The sequence below is a fragment of the Macrobrachium nipponense genome, chromosome 12 (genome assembly GCF_015104395.2).
Source record: "Macrobrachium nipponense isolate FS-2020 chromosome 12, ASM1510439v2, whole genome shotgun sequence".
NCBI classification, from domain to species: domain Eukaryota; kingdom Metazoa; phylum Arthropoda; class Malacostraca; order Decapoda; family Palaemonidae; genus Macrobrachium; species Macrobrachium nipponense.
In genome coordinates, this window is record NC_087205.1 from 41,283,352 (window position 1) to 41,305,560 (window position 22,209).

The 22,209-nt window shown below is 47.0% G+C and overlaps 1 protein-coding gene across 9 annotated transcripts in view; it reads left to right on the forward strand.

The window, feature by feature from the left end:
- Window positions 1-22,209, forward strand: part of LOC135224503 (G patch domain-containing protein 2-like) — a 192,289-nt gene that overhangs the window by 46,104 nt on the left and 123,976 nt on the right. For 6 of the 9 annotated variants that reach the window (XM_064263522.1, XM_064263521.1, XM_064263527.1 and 3 more), the window contains exons 2-3: window positions 6,002-6,173; window positions 13,785-14,031. In XM_064263522.1, coding sequence (XP_064119592.1) covers window positions 6,002-6,173; window positions 13,785-14,031 — 419 coding nt within the window. The remainder of the gene's footprint in view (window positions 1-6,001; window positions 6,174-13,784; window positions 14,032-22,209) is intronic. The other 3 variants (XM_064263525.1, XM_064263524.1, XM_064263531.1) reach the window with 2 other exon arrangements.

The window sequence follows — 22,209 nt, forward strand, 5'->3', positions numbered from 1 at the left end:
ATGACACAAGAGTAAATAGAGAAATTACTTGTGATGAAAATAGGAACGTGCTACAAAGAGACCTTAACAAGTATATGAATGGGCAGAGGTAAATAGGATGGTATGCAACTCTGATAAATTTGAATCAATAAATTATGGAGATAGAGAAGGAAAGCTATAATCACAAGACAATCACAAATAAGGAAGCAGTTAAAGACCTTGGTGTGATGTGAATAGGGACATGTAATGCAATGATCAAATAGCAATTCTAATGGTAAAATGTGAAGCAAAATTGGGAATGTTATTACGGCACTTCAAAACAAGAAAAGCGCAACACATGATTATACTTTATAAAACATATGTTCGTAGTCCACTTGAATATTGCAATATGATATGGTACCCACACTATCAAAAGGATATTGCACAAATAGAGAGTGTACAAATGTCCTTTACAGCTAGAATAGAAGAAGTTAAGGATCATGACTACTGGGAAAGACTACAATTTTTTAAAATTATATAATCTAGAAAGGAGAAGAGAATGCTACATGATAATTCAGGCATGGAAACAGATAGAAGGAATTGCCAAAAACATCATGGAGCTAAAAAATCAGAAACAGCAAGCAGAGTTAGATTTATAGTGCCCAAAACTATACCAGGAGAAATAAGGAAAGCACACAGGACATTAATCCACTACGCACCAGCATCGACAATGCAGCGTCTATTCAATGCGTTGCCAGCTCATCTGAGGAATATATCAGGAGTGAGCGTAGATGTGTTTAAGAATAAGCTCGACTAATATCTAAGCTGCATCCCAGACCATCCAAGATTGGAAGATGCAAAATATACCGGAAGATGCACTAGCAACTCTCTGGTAGACATTAGAGGTGCCTCACACTGAGGGACCTGGGGCAACCCAAACAAGATTTAAGGTCTGTAAGGTAAGGTCTGTTTGGGTTTCCTCTCCAACTCACATTCATACGTCTGCCACGCCCGTGACCATTTGCGGACAGGTTAAAGTCATCTGTTGGAAGAGTGCGTAGTGATGTTCCTAGTGTTGTAGTTGGTTTGTCGCGAGAGTCGGCGCATGGACCTAGCCCAGACAGGTTTGTTGGTGTTTTGGGCTGTTTGGCTGCTGATCCATCCGTTAATTTTAACGAGGAAGGTGCCTTAGAGGAGCCTACACACCCTTCTCTTCGTCGGTCTCCGTTGCCGGAGGAGGAGGAGGGAGACACGCAAGAATTTTTGTCTTCCTTTTCAGGTGTCGATCTCATTCGTGGGTTCAACAATCTGGAAAGGAGGACTCAGGCTCGGTTGTCTTACACTCTTTCCTGCTTGGAAGCCTTGCTGGGAGCTTTGCAGGATCCCAAATCATCTTTTTAGCTTCCCTTGTCAGAGCACGTCCAGTCGGTCTTGCATAAGGTTAACTCCTATGTTTCAGACTGGGATGGTTCGCTTCGCTCTAGGGGCTCTGACAAGCTACTATCCCTGGCCCTCACGAGACATAGGAAGTACTATACGTACTACAAACTCTGCGTTTTTGATGTCGCGTCATCTTAACCCGGATGTCATTAGCCTGAAGCCAGGATTGCCTTTGGAGCAGGTGAGGTTGGTGGCTCTGTCCTTGTCTCCACAGGATGCCTCAGCGTTGGAATCTACAGCAGCCTCCATGTTGCAAATGGTTTCTTGGCTGGACTTCTGATCTATGGTCATTGCAAAGATAGCTTCTGACAGGTCCCCAGAAGGGTTGGTGAGTGCATCCTTGCTTGCCAGTCTGTTGCAGTCCAGAGGCAAGGCGTTTTCGTATATGGCTCACCTCAGTGTTAATTTATTGGCTAACGTTCTCCTGGTTAGAAGAGACGCGGCTTTATCTAGGATGGAGAGATCGGTTGACCCGGAGTCCTTGCTGGCATTGAGAAATGGGGATCTGTTGGAGTCCCAATTTTTGTTTCCTCGGACCAAGCTGGAAGATGTGATAGACTGGCGCCGGGCTGACACTGAGGACAGACTTGTGCACCAGGCCGTGTCTAAGTTGGAGTTTCGTTGAAGTAACAAGATGCTATATAGTACTGTTGCTTAGAGCACCTCAGCGGCATGGTTGATATGGTGTTAGCGGTCCACCTCGGTGGTCGCGGGTTCGATACTCGGCCATTCCATTGAGGAGTGAGAGGTGTGTATTTTTGGTGACGGAAGTTCACTCTCGACGTGGTTCGGAAGTCACGTAAAGCCGTTGGTCCCGTTGCTGAATAACCACTGGTTCCATGCAACGTAAAAGCACCATACAAACAAACAAACAAACAGTACTGTTGCTTAGTTCCTACAGGTTCTTCTGGTCATAGCATACTTGTCACAGTTTTCAGTGTTCTGGGCTCCAGCTTGAAAAGCCCCAATATTTTGGGTTAGATTTTAGGATTAAACTGGCCCAAGAGTCCCCTAAAATTTTTGGTATGATCCTAAATGGTAGTTTTGGTAAAATATGGTCTGTTATTATGTGCTATGCCATGAAAACCAGAGTAGAAAAGTAATTTATTTTCTCTAAAGCAAAAAAAAATAAAAAAGGACATTTTAAATCAAGGAGAATATTATTATACAAGTGAAATCCTTATGTATAAAGATATTTCTTTATTAAATACAGGAAACAATACTGAATAAGTTTCAATAATTAACAAAAAGGAACACTGGTGCATGATATTTAAACATTATTACTTTCCCAAGAACTGTCATCCAGAACATTTTAAAATTAAATGACTCAGGTTAATGTCATATCAATTTATACACAAAGTATATTCAGTGTGAAGCTCACCTGATTGGCAAGCTTCTACACCTGTGGGGAAGAACCAATTGACAGTTAGCAGTGGAATGAAATACTGACACGCATCACGTACAACAAAACCAATTTTTTAAACAGAAGATTCATTACCAACATAAAAATTCGGATAACTTTTGAGTCTTACTTTTGACTCACTACATTCCCTCTCACCATTTATTTGTTCTTCACATTCCACAGGGTCAGGTGTAGGCTTTTTTTTTTAACTATAAATATTCTGGTACAATTATACGGTACAGTAAAAATTCATAGACAAATATATCCAGAGTTCACAGAAAAGAAATGGCATTCATACAAGCATCATAGCCTACAGAATCTATACAAATTACAATCATTTCTTTATACACTGTATGGTACATAATAGGCTAGCACCTAATGTTGTATCACTTCCAAGTAATGAGCAAAAATTGTTTTAATTTTTTCCAAAGGACTTCACTCTCAATTCAAATATATGAAAGGGACAATTAACTGACTTCCATTACTTTTCCTTCCCAAATTTTCAGGCATAACATGGGGTAATTGGGGAACTGAGCCCCTAGACCTCGTAGCAAGTGGGCTTCCTTCCACTCTTCTCCTAAATGTTAAAGCTCTAGCTTGAGATTCTGCTCTTTTCTGTTGAATGGTAGATCTAGCGTGCCTCACTGAGCTCCTGCAAAACAGGAGAAAGACTCGTGCGTCTTCTAGCTATCCGAGATGACCTAGGCTTAGGTTGTTCTGGCTTTAATGTTTGCTTAAGTAATTCTAGCTTCCGGGTAATACCTTCCTCTGGGGTTTCAAAACCAGAAAAATCAGCTACAGAGCTATCACAAACTGGAATGTCTGGTTCTAGGTACTGAGCCAAGTCGCCAAGTCAGCAGAAAAAAAAAAAGAAAAAAAAGGACTAGTAGAACCTTTATGTTCTTCTGACTAGATGGCAAAAACATCAGACATATCCAAAGAAATGCCGCTTTACATGGACTGGTGGCTCCAACCAAGCCTTCAGCTGAATATGATGTGCCTTGACTATCTCTCCACTGTCTAGGTGTTTCAATTTATAGGTTACCCTATTTTTTTGGAACTGAATCACTTCATAGGGACCATCAAACCTTGGACACAGTTTCTTGGTCTGAGATGACCCATAAGGACAACTTAACACGACTAAGGTACCCTTCCTGAAGGGCTGGTAACGTGGGTGACTTGCAGCCCATGTATTCCTGGTTTCAGCGGACAAGAGCGGGAGACTATCCATTTCATGTGCTGTTTTCAGAATCTTTTTAGCAGGTGTACAACCTAACTCAGTATGCAAAGAGTGGTTATAACTGAGGAAGGCTCTTGACAAGTGCTTATCCCACTTACGAGCATCATCACTAAGATGCGTAATAATTCACCATTGGTGCGATTTACATGTTCAACGGCTCCATTACTCGAAGGTTTGTGGGGTGTTGTTTTGACATGAATAATATTATACCTCTCCATCAGAGCGCTGAATTCATGGGAAATGAAATCTGGACCATTGTCTGTCAGAAATTGGACTGACACTCTAGGAATAGATGGGAAAACATTTTCTTCAATAGCCTGGCAGATTGTTTGAGTTTGCTTATTCCAAATGGGAATTGCAGTAACCCACTTGGAGTAGTGGCCGACTATCATGAGGTAACCAACGTAACCAGTAGATGAAGTAGGAAGGCTGATGAGGTCCATAGCAACCAACTCGATTGGAGTTGAGGTGGAGATGCGAAGGTTGGAGGAATGACTACTTCCCTTGACACCTTACACATCTGGCACTCCTTACAAGTGCGGCACAAATCCCTAATGACTTTAGTCAGGGAGTGATGCCAAACTAACCTCCTTAACATGGATGTCATTTTGCCTATTCCTAAGTGAGCATTCTGTAAATGAGTCTCGGTTACGACACCAGAGAGGTATTTATCAGGTGGTGGATGATACTTCATTCTCTCGACCCCCAAACCAAATTCTGGTTTTGTCCGACTTTCGGGTCAGTCTTTGCTTTCCAAGGCCTCAGTGTCAGTCTCGCTTGAAGACTTTATTGCCATGGAGTCTGTTATGAGCTCTTTGCAGGAGGCTCGATCCTTCAACATGTGGGTCCTCAGAGGTCTTTTAATGTATGTCAAGGACTCTGGGTTTGTTCCTCCAGATGCTCCTCTTTTTGAGAAATTTTGTTCTTCTATTTCGATCGCTTCTGTGCAACAGTATGAGCATGCCACTTCTATGCAGGCCTTTCTCATTTTTTCTAAGGCATAACCTTGTATTTGTCTCGGTTACCCTCTTCTGTTTCGGAGAATGGAGAGAAAGTTGTTTACTGTCCTCTTCTCCTTTTGGCGATTCCCTTTTTGATAAGTCTGGTGCTTTCTGAGGTTTTGAAAGAACATCAAGGCGATGCCTCTTTTGAAGCTCACTGAGCCTTATCAAGGGTTTTTTTTTCAGGTTTTCCTCTCATTTCTTCAAGTGGTAGGCGTAAGTTTACCGCCCGAAATGTACCTTCTGCCCCAGCCCAATAACCTCCTCCTTTTCCTGGCTCCTTTCTCCCGAGTACTCTTCTCAGGTTTCTGGTGCTGCAGCTTCCTCCTCTGGCGATTGATTGCTCTTTGAAACGCGGGAGAGGTTCTTGGTGCGGATCTAAGGGCAGAGGAAGAGCTCAACCTCCGGGAGGTCCTTCCTTGTATGTGTGTAAGAATTTTTGGAAGTGGGAGTCATTACCTCGCCCAGAGACCACAGTAGGAGCTTGTGTCTCTCGCTATTGGTCAGTTTGGCAGGAGAGAGCGGTGGATGATTGGGTAGTGGAGGTCCTGAAGGTAGGTTACAAGATCCCTTTTGTTTTGAGACCTCCAATTTCCAAACGTCTTCTCGATATCAGCAGTTATTCCCCTCACCCCATCAGGGTCAAGCCTTGGAGAAGGATGCCATAGAGCGAGTTCTTCCTCCTCCGGGTTTTACTCATGGGTATTTGTGGTTCTAAAGGCCTCGGGCACCCAGCGCCCCATTATAGATCTTTTGGTTACTGTTACCATAACCACCTTGCAAAAAGTTTAATGGCTGGAATTCCAGCTCTTATGAAAAGACCTCAGGTTTATATGTTGGATACTGTAGTACTGAATTTACTGCATATCAATTGATACAGAAAGTTGGAACTATCAGTTTGTTATTCTTACTCTGTGAATAAGGCAGTAACAGTATATTTAATTTATTTTCCTTGTCCAGTGGTATGGCGAGTGGAGGGGACCGCTGAGAGTGGTGACGGCGGTGGACTTAAGACACAAGATGGATGCACTTGTCTCTGACCTCACCCATGCTCTGGATGAGTCCCAGCTTCCCCAGTACCACCGCAAGAGACGAGGCTTCAAACGCCGTGTCAAGCTGCCCAACAGTTTGAGTAAGTGAATGCTGAGTTACATGCGATGAACTGTATGTCTTGTTATTCTTTGCCATAGTGACTTAGAAGAGTGGTTTCTGTAAGATTAATTTGTTCCGACACGGCATACAAACCTTCGGTCCTTTTACAATAGAAGGTACTAGCGGCAGCTGGATAGGTCGTAAGCTTTCGAACAAGGGGGTTCGGTAGTTAACTGTTTGTCCGACAGGCGCGCGCGCGCGACTGGTAGGTAAACAAATCACTTTTTGCTTTCGGCCTGCTGGCGTGTGGACGTGTATCATCGCTCTCTGCCCGCTTCATCGTCGTTGCTTTCGCATGATTGTGTTTTTCTTTTTCTATTTATCTAGTGAAACTGAATTGTAAGTACAATCATTTCATATTTATTTCCATTGAATTCAATTGTGAATTAAAGGATCTTGGTTTCACCACGCCCTCCGATTACCGAGTTGCCGGGACTGAAGGGCGTAAGTGCGGGAATTCATTTCCCAGAAATGATCCTCGTATTGTGTATGCTCGGTGCCGAGGGCGGGAGCGCTCGCTCCGAGCGTATATTTTGGTTGGAAATGTGTAGATGAAAATCGTAAGTAAGTGCTCTTTTCATTTATTTTTTTTTTTGACCTGTATGCCCGTTGCCGAGCGAATGCGCTCGGCACGGAAACTTATTCTGTATGAAGTGGAATCGCAAGTACAGTATTCTTTTTCATTTTCATATATTATTTGATTGTAGCAATACTCATTTTGGATCAGTTTCCGAGCTTACCCGGAAATTGATCCTTTCCCTTTTTATTTTGAATGAAGTGAAATCGCAAGTGCAGTTCTTTTTTCATTTTCATTTTTTATTGAGATTGCATTGTTTACTGGGATCAATTTTTCCGCTATTTCCCGAGGAACCCTTGATCCTTCCCCTTTTTTTTTGTATGAAGTGAAATCGCAAGCGCAGTATTCTTTTTCATTTTCATATATTTTTTGATTGCATCAATTCATTATGGATCAAGGTTTCCATAAACCTTGATCCATAAAGGTAAGGAATGGATCCTTTTACCCTTGCGCTCGGTACCGAGGGCGCAAATGCGCTCGATCCGAGCCCTTATTCATTGTGAAGTGAATCGTAATGCAAGATGCATTTTCATTTATTCTTATTATTGATTGCATCAATATTTATTTGGTTCAAGTTCCGCTCAGTCAGGAATTGATCCTTATGCCCTTGCATTCGGGCCGATGGCACGATTGCTCTCGGGCTCTTATATTGTTGTTGGTACATGGGTACTGTGCGGGGGTGGGGAACGAGAACCCCCCCCCGCTCAGCTCCCACAGATGCCCCTTCCCCTTGGGGGGGGGGAGGTTATCGGCGTTCTTCTCCTCGCCCGATCCGTCGAGCGCGGGGGAGGGCGCTCGGTGCCCGCGATGTCAATTGTATTAGGGGTCTTCCACTCGTTCGGAGAGGGCTCACCCCCCCGCGCGAGGGGACTTCCCCCCCACTAATCGCTACTACTGTTATTTCCGCAGGTGCTACTGCCACGAGGGTGGACCTTGGTGAGGTATGGGCGTCCTTCCATTTGCAGGGCGTGCTAGTGTCCAGGGGTCGGCTGCGGTTCTATGTCTGGGCCTACTGCGGTCACCCATGGAGTGGTGACAACGCAACCAGGTGAACGACGTACCCTCCTCACCTGGTGTACTCGCCTCACGTGGTAACAGTCTTGCCTACAGCCCGCTGTGAAGTGCCTTCGCCGTACCAGAGAGGGGGGCGTGCCGCCGCCGCTCGTGGTTGCCACGCTGCAGCGACCACACTTCCGCTACCCTAGAGCTCGCCCCTGGACCTGCCGCCGGTACAGGATGTTGCTGGCTGCTGCTCCACTTCCTGTGTTTCCGGTGCTGCCTGCCGTACCTGCCGATTCTGGGCTGACTGTCCATGCAGTTGCTGCGCTGGCTGTCCCTGCCGTTGCTGCGCTGGCTGTCCCTGCCGTTGCTGCGCTGGCTGTCCCTACCGATGCTGTGCTGGCTGTGCCTGCTGTTCCTGCGATGCCCATACCTGCTGATGTCGTCCTGTTCGTGGTGGTACTACCCACAGACTTTGGTCTGTCTGTACAGGTGCGTCCGGCCCCCCTGTGGCTTCGGCTACAGCAGCCCCGGCTCCGCCCTGGATAGCAGATCTTACGTCTGTCCTGAGGAAGCTGACGAAGAAGAGGAGGAAGGTGTCGTCGTCGTCGTCTTCATCTTCCTCATCGTCGTCGGCTGCCGCCTCTTCCCCTTCGACTTCTAAGGCTTCACAGCCCGAGGAGAAGAAGGTTGCCTCCTCCCTCCTAAGAAGTCTCCCTCGGGGGAGCTTCTCGGGACCCGTCTCACCTCGGTGGACGGGAGGGTTCCTTCCTCTGGTCCTCCTGCTCCTTCGGGAGCGGGGCCCGTCTCGTCTTCCGCAAGGCAAGAAGCTAAATGGGGACCATAGGGGTATCCTGGCTAACACCGGTACTTTTTCCTCGCCTGGTGTCAGTGTTCTGCACTGCATCAGGGTCCGTCTCGGCCTCTCGTTTGCGGGTAGGTACCGAGTGTACGGTCGCCTACCAGCGACCGTGCAGCCAGGAACCAGACCTCTGAGTCCGCTCAGCGTCAGGTTCACGGCACGGGGCGGAAGACTGGTGACAGCCGCTCATGCGACTCTCACCAGACCAGCTCTCACTCTCGCGGCGAACAGCTGGCTACCCGGGGACGTGACGTCCACGACCGACCACGGGCGGCTGAGGCTGGGAAGAGGTCCTCCCCGTTCGCCGGTGCCAGCCACGGCTGGAACCAGCGACGTGACGTGCCGTGAGGACAAGCACCGGTCTCACTGTGACAGTGGAGCCTGCAGGTCGCCTGACCGTCGCTCTCATAGAAAGCGACCGTGTACGGCAACCAGCACCAGCTCTTCTGACACTCGAGATCGGGGCCGCTGCTCAGTCCAGCCGTTCTCCACAGCGAGACGGTTCGACCAGGCCTGCAGCTCGATCGCCACCGCGGCGTTGACGATCGCCTGCAGCCCTCCAAGCCTGCTGGTTCTGCCAGCGAGCAACGAGGGAGCGTCAGGTCTGCCTCTCCCGTACCTTCAACCTCCTCGGGTTACACCGGGAGGAGCGAGGTATTGAGGATGATCGTGAGGGTGCGCCCTCATGATCCCACCACGACGCCCTACGTGCCAGGCACGGTTTCTTGGACTGGCCAGGACGTATGCGCAAGTGGATGGGGAAGACCGAGAGGACTGTCGCTGTTCCCCCTTCTTAGGAGGAAGGTTCTCGGAATATGCTTGTTCGAAGGGCTTAACGGTCCCACTCTGCAAGATGCTGTGACTTCCGAGATCCAGAGGAACTTTGCCGAGGTTATGGCGCTGATTTCGTCAGCACAATGACCTCGGGGAAGGATCGCCGCTCCCACCAGCAGACCACGTCTCGGCTCGAGTCGTTTTGGGGCCCGAGAGGGAACCCAATCGACGGTGGGTCTGCCGCGATCGGAGCTTGCCGACTGGGTTGAACCAGTAGTCTCTCGTCTCCGGACAAGAAGGCTCTCTCAGTTCTGGCCGTCGAACAAGCTACTTCACCTCCTCTACTGCGACAGAGGACGTTTCTACGTGTCTTCGGACACCGTATTTAAATACCCCTTCGGTCCTCCTGAGGTTTCGACCTCGACGAGGACTGGAATGAGTCGGAGCGGTATCGGCTCTCTCCTGTCAGGTGTCGATCAGCCCCACCCAGACGACGTTCACAGTGGCGGCAGACACTTACCTACGTATGAGTTCGTAACCCTCCTCGGAAAACGAAAAACGTTTTCTCCTGACTATACGTTTCCCAGGCTCTGAGAGGCCATCGCCGTAAGGCGATGGCTGCTCCTTTTCTTCTCCAACTGCTAGTTCCGCTGGAAGGCGAGCCAGTATCCAATTCCTCCCCCATTCCCTCTCTCCTTACGGCTACGAGGGAAAGGGGAGGGATCCTACAGAGATTTCTGTAAGATCCCACGTTAGGGCTGCGCTACCGGGGGGACCTTCGGGTCCTACCTGACGTAAGCCCCGGTCATTGAGGAGGGATACCTGCCCCTTTCTCGATTTCTACGGGAATCGAGAGGACCACCAGCCGATATCGTTTGACGAATTCAGTGGGGGGTTTCGCAGAGTGCTTAGAATTCTATGGAATTTCTAGCGCACTCAGAGTGTTCGAGTTTTTTTACGATCTCCAAACACTTACGCGAGACCACGGTCCAAAGTGAGCGAGAATCCCCGATAATTGTTACACGATAATCGGGAACCTCGCTTATGCTCGAATTCCTGTAATTTCCTAGCATTTGGAAGAAGACTGCTGCTGAAAAGAAGAGTATCTCACAGTAGGGCGCTTAACCTGGAATAGAGAAGAACCGGACGGGAACTTCCAGTTTGGCTTGAACTATCGTCTTCGGTATCTGTTCACCATTGAAGCTTTCCTTTGGGAAAGACTTCTCCTTCACTCTCTTGACTAGAGACGAAGGCGGTCGATCTCCAATCCTTATTCTCATTCCTCGAGGGGAAAAGATTTTAGGATGGAGGTCGTGGTACAGAACCTACAAAAAATATACTACGTATATTACCCTCGGCGACATTGATTCTTTAACAGTTGAATTGTCCGTGGGGTGGAGGCAGCATACCGTAGGTTAACTCTACGGTTTGTGACCGAGACGAATTGTATCTTAATTGAACTGCAACTCGGGGTTGCCTGCAACCTCCCGCAGTTATCAGTTTTCGATTTAGATACTTGGTATTGTCATGACACACCAAATCAGCTTTTGTATTTACCGAAATCCGTTTCGGTTAAATATAATTGCTCGAGCGTATTCTTTATGCTCGATGGTTCTAGCCGAACGCATTCCTTCGTGAATAATGGATTACCTGGCAACTCAGGATGACGAGTCACCGAGAGCTACTGCGTATTGAACTGCCTGATAGCGGCTCAGTATCAGCTAGGTCTCGGAGATGCACGGTCGGTTACGTCTCTCTCTCCCCTGGTTGGATTGACTACCGAACCGTATCTCTGCCCAACAATCATGGACTTAGGTCTCTGATTAACGGGGATTCTCGCAATAATGAAGGACCATCTACTGCTGTGACGCGGCGAATTTCATCGCCTCGACATTGCGAGAATTTTTCAACAGAGATATCTCTTGGACTCTTTCATCTTTCTGTTTACCAGCACGGTAACAGAAGTCTGTACTAGTCAACCGCTGCATCGCACTGCGATAATGCGAATGATTTTTGCAGACTCTGAGTTTGTCTTCAAAATATCTCGTATTCGTAGGTGTGCAATTTCATTGCTCGCCCCGAATTAACAGATATGTCAGAAGACATCGCCTACTCTCCGACCTGACAGCTCTACTTCCAAATGTTCAGCCCATGAGAAGCAGTTCTTCAGGCAGTAGTTCCCTGTCTTCATTACTGGAAGCGCTCCGCTTTTATGCAACTACGATCCTCACCGGACAGCAATCAATAGCGGTTAGCGTTCTCAGTCTTTGTAGCACAGGTTCAGAATCTTGAGAATCCTTCTCTCGGTTCAGCTGTGAAGACGTAGGTTGCATTTTCTGTACACCTTCGTCTTCAACATCACATAGTGTTGTTTCTCCTTACCCGAGAATCACTATACTATGAGATATCTTGCCATCAGGACCTCGGTCTCTAGAAGGCAATTGACTTTCGCCTGTTTGGGCACATGCCTTAAGAGAGTCATCACCTTGCCTTCTGGCATCGGTGACGAACAAATTATTTGTTTAGTCTCTTGGCATAACCCTTTTAAGGCGAAGGTCACGTGACTTGCTCGGGTGCTTGGACAACTTGCCTCCTACCGAACGCAGTCAGTAGGCAGCTGTCAGAGCGCCCAAGTCTGTTAGCGAACTTCGCTGTGGACTTAGTTCGGTTGTTCCATAACAATCTTTTTCTTTTCTTCGTCCTAACGGCTTGTCACAGTACCCATACCATCGACAGCCCACCATTGAGTGTCGGTGTCCTATCCACTACCGAGAACAACACTTCGCTGCAGACGGATAGACCAGGTATGGGTACAGGACATCACCGAAGTCGAGAAGAGGGATAGGTCATACGACCATTCCCTGTTTTCTTTTTTCTTCTGAGGTAATTGCATGACTTTTCCTGCGAAGTCAAGCATCCAGGGATGGGGATTCGTGACGCTCGATTTCGTACCGAATTCGTAGCGAAGACTCTGAACCCTTCGGTTCCTGACGATCGGTTAGAGTCCTTCACAATCCCCTCCCTAATGGACTTCACCGCCTTCGATGCGAAGGAGATGCTGCTTTGTCCTGTGAAAGCGCGACCGCGCTTTCTGAAGAAACTCGACATCCCAGGCTGAGTGTTGAAGACTCTTCGTCAGCACCAAGATGACCTAGAAGTACACTCCCTCGAGTTACACAAGAACTTCTCCGTGGCGCAGGTACTGAAGGCAGGGGTCTGGTAACAACCGACCCACTGGCACCGTCCTTCTACCTTTTGGATATTGCCCACAGGTCCTTGGATCGTGTTCCTTAGGACCCGTGGTGGCTGCTCAACACGTTGTCTAGCTAACCCAGACCCTAGCAGGCTGAACAGCATCGAGTCCTGGTGTGACTGTAAAAGAATAGATAAGTGGAATGAGAGAGTGACTGGCTTCTCTTCCTATCTTTTTCTACCCCTCTACCTGTGGGTAGAGGATACGGTCATCACCTTGCTGGATAAGGACTGATGCCGTGAGCTACTCGACAGAGCCCCATCCTATCCCTTTCACTAGGGATGGGAGCGAATATCCACCACTTCCTCCTACAATGGGGGGGGAAGTGGATGGCCAACAAGAGACAAACCATAAAGTTTATGTTGCCTCTTGCAAAATAGGAACTTGTTCTTGTTTTTGCTGTACGAAGAGATACGCTTGCCTCTCTCTTAGTACTTGGTCCAGAGGTCTGACCATTGATCCTGCGGTGCACACCCCGATCAATCGGACAGAGGCTTGGATCCCTCCCTCCCGCTCTTACGACCAGGGAGGCATTCCAAGGTTGGGCGAACACCAGTCCTGTTCACAAAAGACTCAGATTCCTCCCACCAAGAAGTGAGTCTTCCTATTGTAAAAGGACCGAAGGGTTGTATGCCGTGTCGGAACAAATGACAATTTGTCCAAAATTGCATTTTTCCTAACTATACAAACCTGAGGTCCTTTTACACATAGCCCCACCTCATGCCACCCCTCACTCTGCAGTTTTTGCTTGGGCCAAAAGCAAAAGTGATTTGTTTACCTACCAGTCGCGCGCGCGCGCCTGTCGGACAAGCAGTTAACTACCGAACCCCTTGTTCGAAAGCTTACGACCTATCCAGCTGCCGCTAGTACCTTCCTATTGTAAAAGGACCTCAGGTTTGTATAGTTAGGAAAAATGCAATTTTGGACAAATTGTCATGTTAAGTAGTTTGGTAATATTGCTAATTTCGTAATGATTTTCAATTGCGTAACTATACAGCTTACTAGATGAGTGTAAAAAACTGCATTTGTTGCTATAAACCTTTAAAAATCACTTTGATACAAATGATAGTCATGACTAAGGCTTTCTTAGGAAATTGCCGGATTCAATTTAACTTTTACTGTGCAGTTTTTCTCTCTACAGGCCTCGCCAATAACCGTGCACTGAGCGAAGATTCATCCAGTAGTATTGGTGAAGTGCTGCTCTCCCAAGACAACAAATCGTCCATACCCTTGACGGACTCTGATGACATGAGCCCCCCTCCAGAACCCCGTTTGAGAACTCAGCTGCTGACCCATCACAGAGCGCCTTCTACCTTGGTAGAGTCCGATTCAGTCAATGAAAACTTTTCTCCCATGAGACCTCATAATCGCAGGTACACAATGAAACAGATTTACAATGTAGGTTGTCTGAATACATAAAGAACAAGTTCTTAACTTTTGTTTCACATCTGCACACAAGAACTTGAAGAAATGTTCATTTCATATAAGTAACTTACCAAGTAATTACATAACTAAAGTACTATTCTACCTTGAGTGGCAACTTTTTTTTTCATACATTCAACTTCCCTGTCAGATATATACTTAGCTATAGACTCCGTCGTCCCCGACAGAAATTCAAATTTCGCGGCACACACTACAGGTAGGTCAGGTGATCCCGCCGCCTGCCGCTGGGTGGCAGGAATAGGAACTATTACCGTTTTAAGCCAGATTTTTATTTTCTCTGTCGCGGTACTAGTACATCGTTGCTAGTTCCCTCCTGACTTGAATTTCGAATTTCATTACGCCGTTGATCTTTTGGACTGCTATTTGGTGACGTATTGGATCTTTGGTTTGGCATACGCTATTGTGGACTGTTTTTTGGATTTGGCTTTGGAATTTCTCATAATGTCTGACGTGTCGATTTTGTTCAGAGTGTGTGTGTGAATGAGAATTGTTTTGTGAGACTGCCGAAAGCGTCGGTGGATCCTCACACCACTTGTAAAAATTGTAGAGGGAATGTATGCTCTCAATTGAATACATGTGATGAGTGCAAGAATTTGAATGAGGAGGAATGGAAGTTGCTTAATTCCTACCTAAGAAAGTTGGAGATAGATAGGGCTGAGCCGCCTCTTCCAAGAGTGTAAGTAGGTCGTCTCTAACGAGCCAGTTAGCAGACTATTACCTATTGATAACCCTATTGTTTCCTCCCATACAGGCTTTACCTTCCCGATTATCGGTCTCGGCAAGCTCAACATCTGAAATTGCGAGTCTGAAAGCTTCGCTTAAGCATATGGAACAAAAAAATTAAAGAACTGGAAGGTAAGTGCAGTGAAAGTGTTCCCAGTGAAGTGGAGGGTGCGTCTGATCGGCTTCTGTCTCGCTACCGAGGCCTAGACCTCTTTCAAGCTCCCAAGACCAGTGGAGAAGAAATGTCGAAAGCCGCAGGGAGGTTTCAGAGAATCCCCACCGGTCAGGCGTCCCCTCGGCAGATCCTGTAGTTACGTCCCGGGCTGCCAAGGATAGTCGTTTGGAAAGACGTCCTGACAGTGTTTTTCTTCGTCTGATTCCTCATCTAAAAAAGGATGGAGTTCGGATAAGATTGTCGATACCTTCGAAGAGAACTTGGAAGTCTCCTTCATTCGACTCAAGCCCTGAAGAATTTCCGGAAGAATATCCTCCGAAAAGAGGAAGAAGAATGTATATTCAGAAGCTTCTTCTCCTGCATCGGAGGTTGGAAAGAGAGAGTAGCTACGAAGATGTTAGAGGATATGCAGAAACAGATATCTTCCCTAGTAGGGAGTTCTTAAATCTGATCAGCCTAGAAGGAAGGATAGATTTCTCCCTATCAAAAGATCCCGTCCTTTAGAACTATCTGAGAGCTCGGACGAGGCGCCTGCCAGAAGCCCTGGCGCCAGCCAGACGTCAGGCTACTGTCAAGCGCAAAACGCCGTCAGGCGACAAGATGTGTATAGGGAACTTCTACGAGGAAGAAAGCACATGAGATGTCCGTATCGAGGAGTAAAATTGGAACTCCCGAAATCGGACGAACTCCTGAAAGGAAGCGCAAAGAGCCTGAAGCGCCTGAAGGGAGGCGCAAAGTACTGAAGATCCTGGAACTCTTTTGGCGAGGCGAAAAGAGTCTGGAGCGCCTGAAATGAGGGCGTAAAGCTCTTCAAGTAAAAGGAATAAGGCGCAACGCGCCTGAAAAGCCTGAGTGGCTAAAAGGAAATATTTAACTCCTAGAGCGCCTGATATGAAACATAGAGCGCCTGGAGTAGCCTAGAACGCCTCAAAGGAAAAGCAAAGAGCCTAGGGAGCCCTGAGGCGCCTGAAAGAATAAGCCAAAGCGCCTAAAGAGCCTGAGGCGCCGGCCCTGAAACGAGGCGCAAAGCGCCTGAAGAGCCTGAAGCGTCCGAATGGAGGCGCAAGGCGCCTGCAAAGCTCCTGAAGCGGCTGAAACAAGACGTAAAGCGTCTAGAGCGCCTGAAAGCAGGCGCAAGGATTTGTACAACCCAGAATACAATTTGGATGAGTTATCGGAGTTTGAAGCGGACTTGGAGGCTCCTCTTTGGGATTTTTCTCAAGATCAATTTTCCCCTGACAGGGCCTCTAGGTGTCGCACAGGTGATCGTAGCCCCTGTCAGGAAGGAATTGATCATGAAAAAAGAGAACGACATTTAAGGACTTCTCCTGGTAGGGACGAAAGTTGTCGCACAGGCGGCCGTCGTCCTTGTCAGGAGGGCCTTAGGGTAAAAGAACAACATTGGCCTTCTCCTGGCAGGGACTCAAGATGTCGCACAAGCGACCGTAGCCCTTGTCAGGTGCAGCCGGTGTTGCTGCAAGCCCTGTGCATTCCCGAGAGAGGAGTCCCCTGGTCGCACACTCTTCTCCGAATAAAACTCAACCGGAATTAGAGGATGTTTCGGACTCTGAAGAAAACAAGGGGGAGGGGCAGGTCTTTCTGATTATAAGATACTAGCAGCCCCTCTTGTTAAAGAATTTGAAGAGAGTCTCTGAGTCCTGCTGCCCCTCCTTCTCCTCGGTCTTTATTTTCGAGTACGAAGGCTGCGAAGTCTTCCTCTTTCTTGAAGATGCAACCGACCATTTCAATGAAGAGGGCTTTGCAGTCGGTCGGGAATTGGCGTAAAACCAAAGAGGACGGCGGGGAAGACTTGTGTTTACCTGTCCCCCTTCCAGGCTATCAGGGAAGAGAGGGATTTGGTATAGCACAGGATAATCTATGGGACTTTCTCTTTCCCTCATCTGCTGAAGCGGACTTCTCGACCTTGGTGGATTCGGCAAGGAGACATGCACTTCCAGCAGCCAAAACAAGCTGGACAATGTATCTGAAATGGACCATCTCCTCAAGGGAATATTCCAGGTCTTGGAAGTTTTTAACTTCCTAGATTGGTCCCTTGGGGTGGCTTTGGCCAACAAGACTCAAGACCCTCAGTTTTTGGAACCAGAAGTCTTGCATAGTGTTTGGCATGCATGGACAAGCAGTGCAGGACGGATCGGCTGAAGTGGCATCCTTGTTCGGGACAGGAGTATTAAAGAAGAGGGCTGTCCTTTGGTTCTTTTCTTACCAAAGCAGTCCCTCTCCAGTACGAGGGCTTCTCTTTTATTCGCCCCTCTGTCTAAACAGCTGTTTCCTTCTCAGTTGGTAAAGGACATTTCCCATACGCTTACTGAGAAGGCAACACAGGATTTGCTGGTGCATTCTGCTAAGAAGCCTAGGCCAGCTGCTTCTGTCTCGAAGAGGGAGCCAACACCTGCCCAACAGCCCTTTCGAGGTAGAGCTTTTAGCCGAGCCCCAAGGAAGAGAGGAGGAGAAAAGAGAAGGATCTTCCATTAGAGTTCCAAAGAAGAACGCAAAATGAGATTCCACTCCTCCAATCACCAGTAGGGCCAGACTTCTGGGATTCTCGGAAGCATGGGCTTCATGAAAGCAGATTTCTTGGTCCCTGCAAGTGCTCAGGAAAGGATACCTCATCCCCTTCAAGAACAGACCTCCATTGACGACGACTCCGAGGGAGCTGTCAGCGAGATACAAAGACTCTGTAAAGAGAGAGATCCTTCTTGGACTGGTGCAGCAAATGTTGGAGAAGGAGGCCGTCGAGGTAGTGCAGGATCCGCACTCCCTAGGTTTTTACAATCGCCTATTTTTGGTGCCGAAAGCCTCGGGGGGGTGGAGGCCTGTACTGGACGTGAGTGCATTGAATCACTTCGTGGAGAAGACAAAGTTCTCCATGGAGACATCCAACTCGGTTCTCTCTGCTCTCCGTCCAGGAGATTGGATGGTCTCCCTCGACCTGCAAGATGCATCACTTTCACGTCCCCCTGCATCATTCGTCGAAGAAATATCTTCGATTCATGGTGCAGGGAAGGATTTATCAGTTCAGAGCCTCGTGTTTCGGCCTCTCGACGGCTCCTCAGGTGTTTACAGCGTTGATGAGAAACGTAGCAAGATGGCTACATCTGAAGGGGGTGAGGATATCTCTTTACCTAGACGATTGGCTTATAAGAGCGCAGACAAGACAAAAGTGCTTGGAGGACTTGGGGATAGCTCTTCAATTGACCAGATCTCTCGGATTGCTCGTAAACCTCGAGAAGTCTCACACAATCCCCAGTCAGAATATCGTCTATCTGGGGATTTGGATGGATTCTCGGGGTTTTCGAGCGTATCCATCCCAGGAAAGAATCTCGAAAGGGTTGGAGAAAATCTCGATCTTCCTAGAGAAAGAACGAAGCTCAGCGAGGGAATGGCTCAGTCTTCTGGGCACTCTTTCCTCGCTGGAGCAGTTCATCTCTCTAGGGAGACTGAATTTGAGACCCTTGCAGTTCCATCTCAGAAGGAGTTGGAACAGAAGAAAAGGAGATCTTTTGGATACCTTTCCTATAGGAGAGAGTATCAAAAACCACTTACGATGGTGGTTAGGACCACTGAGAAGAAACGAAGGAGTGTCCTTGGCCCTTCAGAACCCTCACCTAGTGTTATTCTCAGACGCTTCGGACACGGGGTGGGTGGGGAGCAACACTAGGGACGAAGGAAGTGTCAGGCAGTTGGACAGAAGAACAGAAGGCCTGGCACATAAATGCAAAGGAACTCTTAGCAGTGCACTTAGCACTGCAGTGTTTCGAGAACGAAGTCAGAGGCGTGGTGGTCCAAGTCAACTCGGACAACACCACGGCTCTGGCTTATATAAGAAAACAAGGGGACACACTCTTTCTCCCTTTACCAACTAGCAATAGGGATCTGTTGATATGGCAGAAGAAAGAGGGATTCGACTCCTGACGAGGTTCGTTCAAGGAGGGAAAAAAGAATATAAGAGCAGACAGACTGAGCAGGAAAAACCAGTCCTTCCAACAGAGTGGACCCTTCATTCACAAGTCTGCCAGCAACTATGGTCTCTTTGGGGGAAGCCGCAAGTGGACCTGTTTGCAACATTCCTATCCAGGAGGATGGAGAACTTTTGCTCGCTGGGGGACGATCCCAGAGCCCTATCCATAGATGCCATGCTCATGGATTGGGAGGGCATAGACGCGTATGTGTCCCTATCCATAGATGCCATGCTCATGGATTGGGAGGGCATAGACGCGTATGTGTTTCCCCCATTCAAGATGCTGGGGGAAGTAATGAGAAAGTTCGTGTCCTCGGAGGGGAATGAGGATGACATTGATCGCTCCTTATTATTGGCCTGCCAAGAGAATGGTTCACAGAGGTACAGGAATGGATAGTGGACTTCCCCAGATCTCTTCCGAAAGGACAGATCTGCTCAGACAACCCCCACTTTGAGAGGCATCAAAAATAACCACGCTCTCGCTCTGACTGCCTTTCGACTATCGAAAGATTGGTCAGAGCGAGAGGCTTTCTCGCGAAGCGGCAAAAGCAATTGCTGGAGCAAGAAGGTCCTCAACCATGCGGATATTCCAATCAAAGTGGGAAGTTTTTACCGTAGATGGTGAAGGCGAAGAAGCTTGTCCTCCTCCGATACCTCTGTGACCGAAATTGCTGATTTTCTTTTGTTTTACGAGAAGAATCTCATCTGGCAGTGTCAACCATTAAGGTTATAAGAGCATGTTATCAGCTGTGTTCAGGAATAGGGGCCTGAACATAGAGAATAACAAAGATCTGCATGATTTGATTAGATCTTGTGAAACTAAAAAATAAGAACTTCTCTCGCCCCTAGTTGGAATCTGGATGTGGTTCTCAAATACCTTATGTCGGAGAGATTTGAACCTCCCGATAAAGCTACTTTCCGGGACTTGACTAGAAATGCATTTTCTTAATAGCTCTCGCCACGGCGAAAAGAGTGAGTGAGCTGCAAGCGCTTGACTCTAGAGGTGTTTTGGGTTTTAAGAAGGATTCGGCTGTATTGTCCTTTAAACCTTTATTCTAGCAAAAAATGAAAACCCCTCGAGACCTTGGCCTAGGACTTTTGAAGTAAAAGGCCTTTCTCAATTAGTTGGGAATGAAATGGAAAGAAACTTTATGTCCTGTGAGAACTTTGAAAATTTTACCTGCAGAAGAAGAAAGCAGTTGCGGGAGGGTTTGCAATCAGAGTTTATGGTGTGCAGTTAAAGACCATAGAAGAGCTATGTCAAAGAATGCCTTAAGCATTTTTGTTAGGCAACATCATAACGGAAGCCCACATGAGCTGTGATAGTGAGGCATATAAGACCTTAAGGTAAAAGCGCACGAAGTACGTGCAGTCGATACATCATTGTCGTTCAACAAGAAATGTCAATGAAGAACATCTTAGCGGCCACGTATTGGAGATGTAACTCGGTGTTCGCCTCACATTACTTGAAAGATGTGAGAGTGACATATGAGAAATCTTTCTCTCTAGGACCTTATGTATCAGCGGATACAGTGCTGGGGAAGGAGAGAAGACTGATCCTTAACTAATTTTTTGTCCTTATATTTTATATATTGTGATTTTAAAATTATTGGTGTTGAGTTTTTAGGTTGTTTGAAAGGTGATTTGGGGATAACGCCTTTCAATCATATTTACTAATCCACGTTAGGATCGGGTGATCGGGATCAGTATTTTACTCCTTTTTATATGCCAAGAGGCATAGGTATATTGTCATGTAAGTGAATAAGACTCCAGTGACAATTGCCATTAGGTTCTGTTGAGTAAGTGGATAAGACCCCTTGACAGTCCTTTTCAAGAGTTCTCAGCCATAGGGCACACCCTCGCTGAAGCTTTTGAGGCGAAGCAGACTTCTCAGCACAAGCTAAGAAATCTTCCGCCTAAAGACAGGTAGGAACTAGGGTAGGGTATTAATTAACTTGTATTACCTGCAACATATGTTGTTTACCTATTAGGTCAGTAATTAGCTGTCTCTTGCCCTCCGCCAAAGGTGCCAATCAGCTAAGTATATCTCTGACAGAAGTTGAATGTATGAAAATAAATTTGTTATTGTACAATAAAGTTTCATACATACTTACCTGGCAGATATATACGATCGTATGGCCCACCCAACCTCCCCTCAGGAGACAGGTGGAAGAGAAAAATCTGGCTTAAAACGGTAATAGTTCCTATTCCGTGCCACCCTCAGCGGCAGGCGGCGGGATCTACCTGACCGTACCTGTAGTGTGTGCCGCGAAATTTGAATTTCTGTCGGGGACGACGGAGTCTATAGCTAGTATATATCTGCCCAGGTAAGTATGTATAAACTTTATTGTACAATAAACAATATCATTTTTCGTGCTAGTGCTTCGCTAAGTTGTTTACTAGGTGACTGCCTCGCCCTGTACAGGGGATACCAGAGCAATACGGCAGCCATTCAAAAATTCATTAATGCTGTCGTGGCGTCAACATCAGGGCCATTTACAGCGGCTTTGAATTTGCCATTGTTATTTCATACTTTTTGGTGAAGTACACTTTTGTTTTGGTTAGCCCAGACTGTAGTAATCTTTTGTTAGAATTTGGACCAGCTTTTCTCATCATGATGTCATGTTTCTAGCTAATCTCGTGTGTTTTTGTACATTCAACTTCCTTGTCAGATATATACTTAGCTTTAGCTTCTCCGTCGTCCCCGGACAGAAATTCAAATTTCGCGGCACACACTACAGGTAGGTCAGGTGATCTCACCGCCCTGCCGCTGGGTTGCAGGACTAGGAACCATTTCCGTTTTCTAATCAGATTTTCTCTGTCGCCGGTTCCGGCAACATCGTTGTTGGTTCCTCCTGACTTGATTTTCGTTTTTCATTGCCATTGATCTTCTCGACTGTCTTTTTTTGGTGACATATTGGATCGTTGGTTTGGCATACGCGTTTGTGGACTGTTTATTGGATTTCGCTTTGGATTTTTCTAAGAATGTCTGACTCTAGTTATGTAATTAGAGTATGTGTGAATGAAGGTTGTAATGTGAGACTACCGAAGGCTTCGGTAGATCCTGACACTGTATGCAAGCGGTGTGGGAGGGAGTATGAATGTTCTTTCACTAATACGTGTAAGGAATGTGAGAATTTGAGTGAGGACGGATGGAAAAGACTAACTTCCTACTTAAGGAAGTTAGAGAAGGATAGGGCTAGGAAAGCTTCCTCTAGAAGTTTGAGTAGG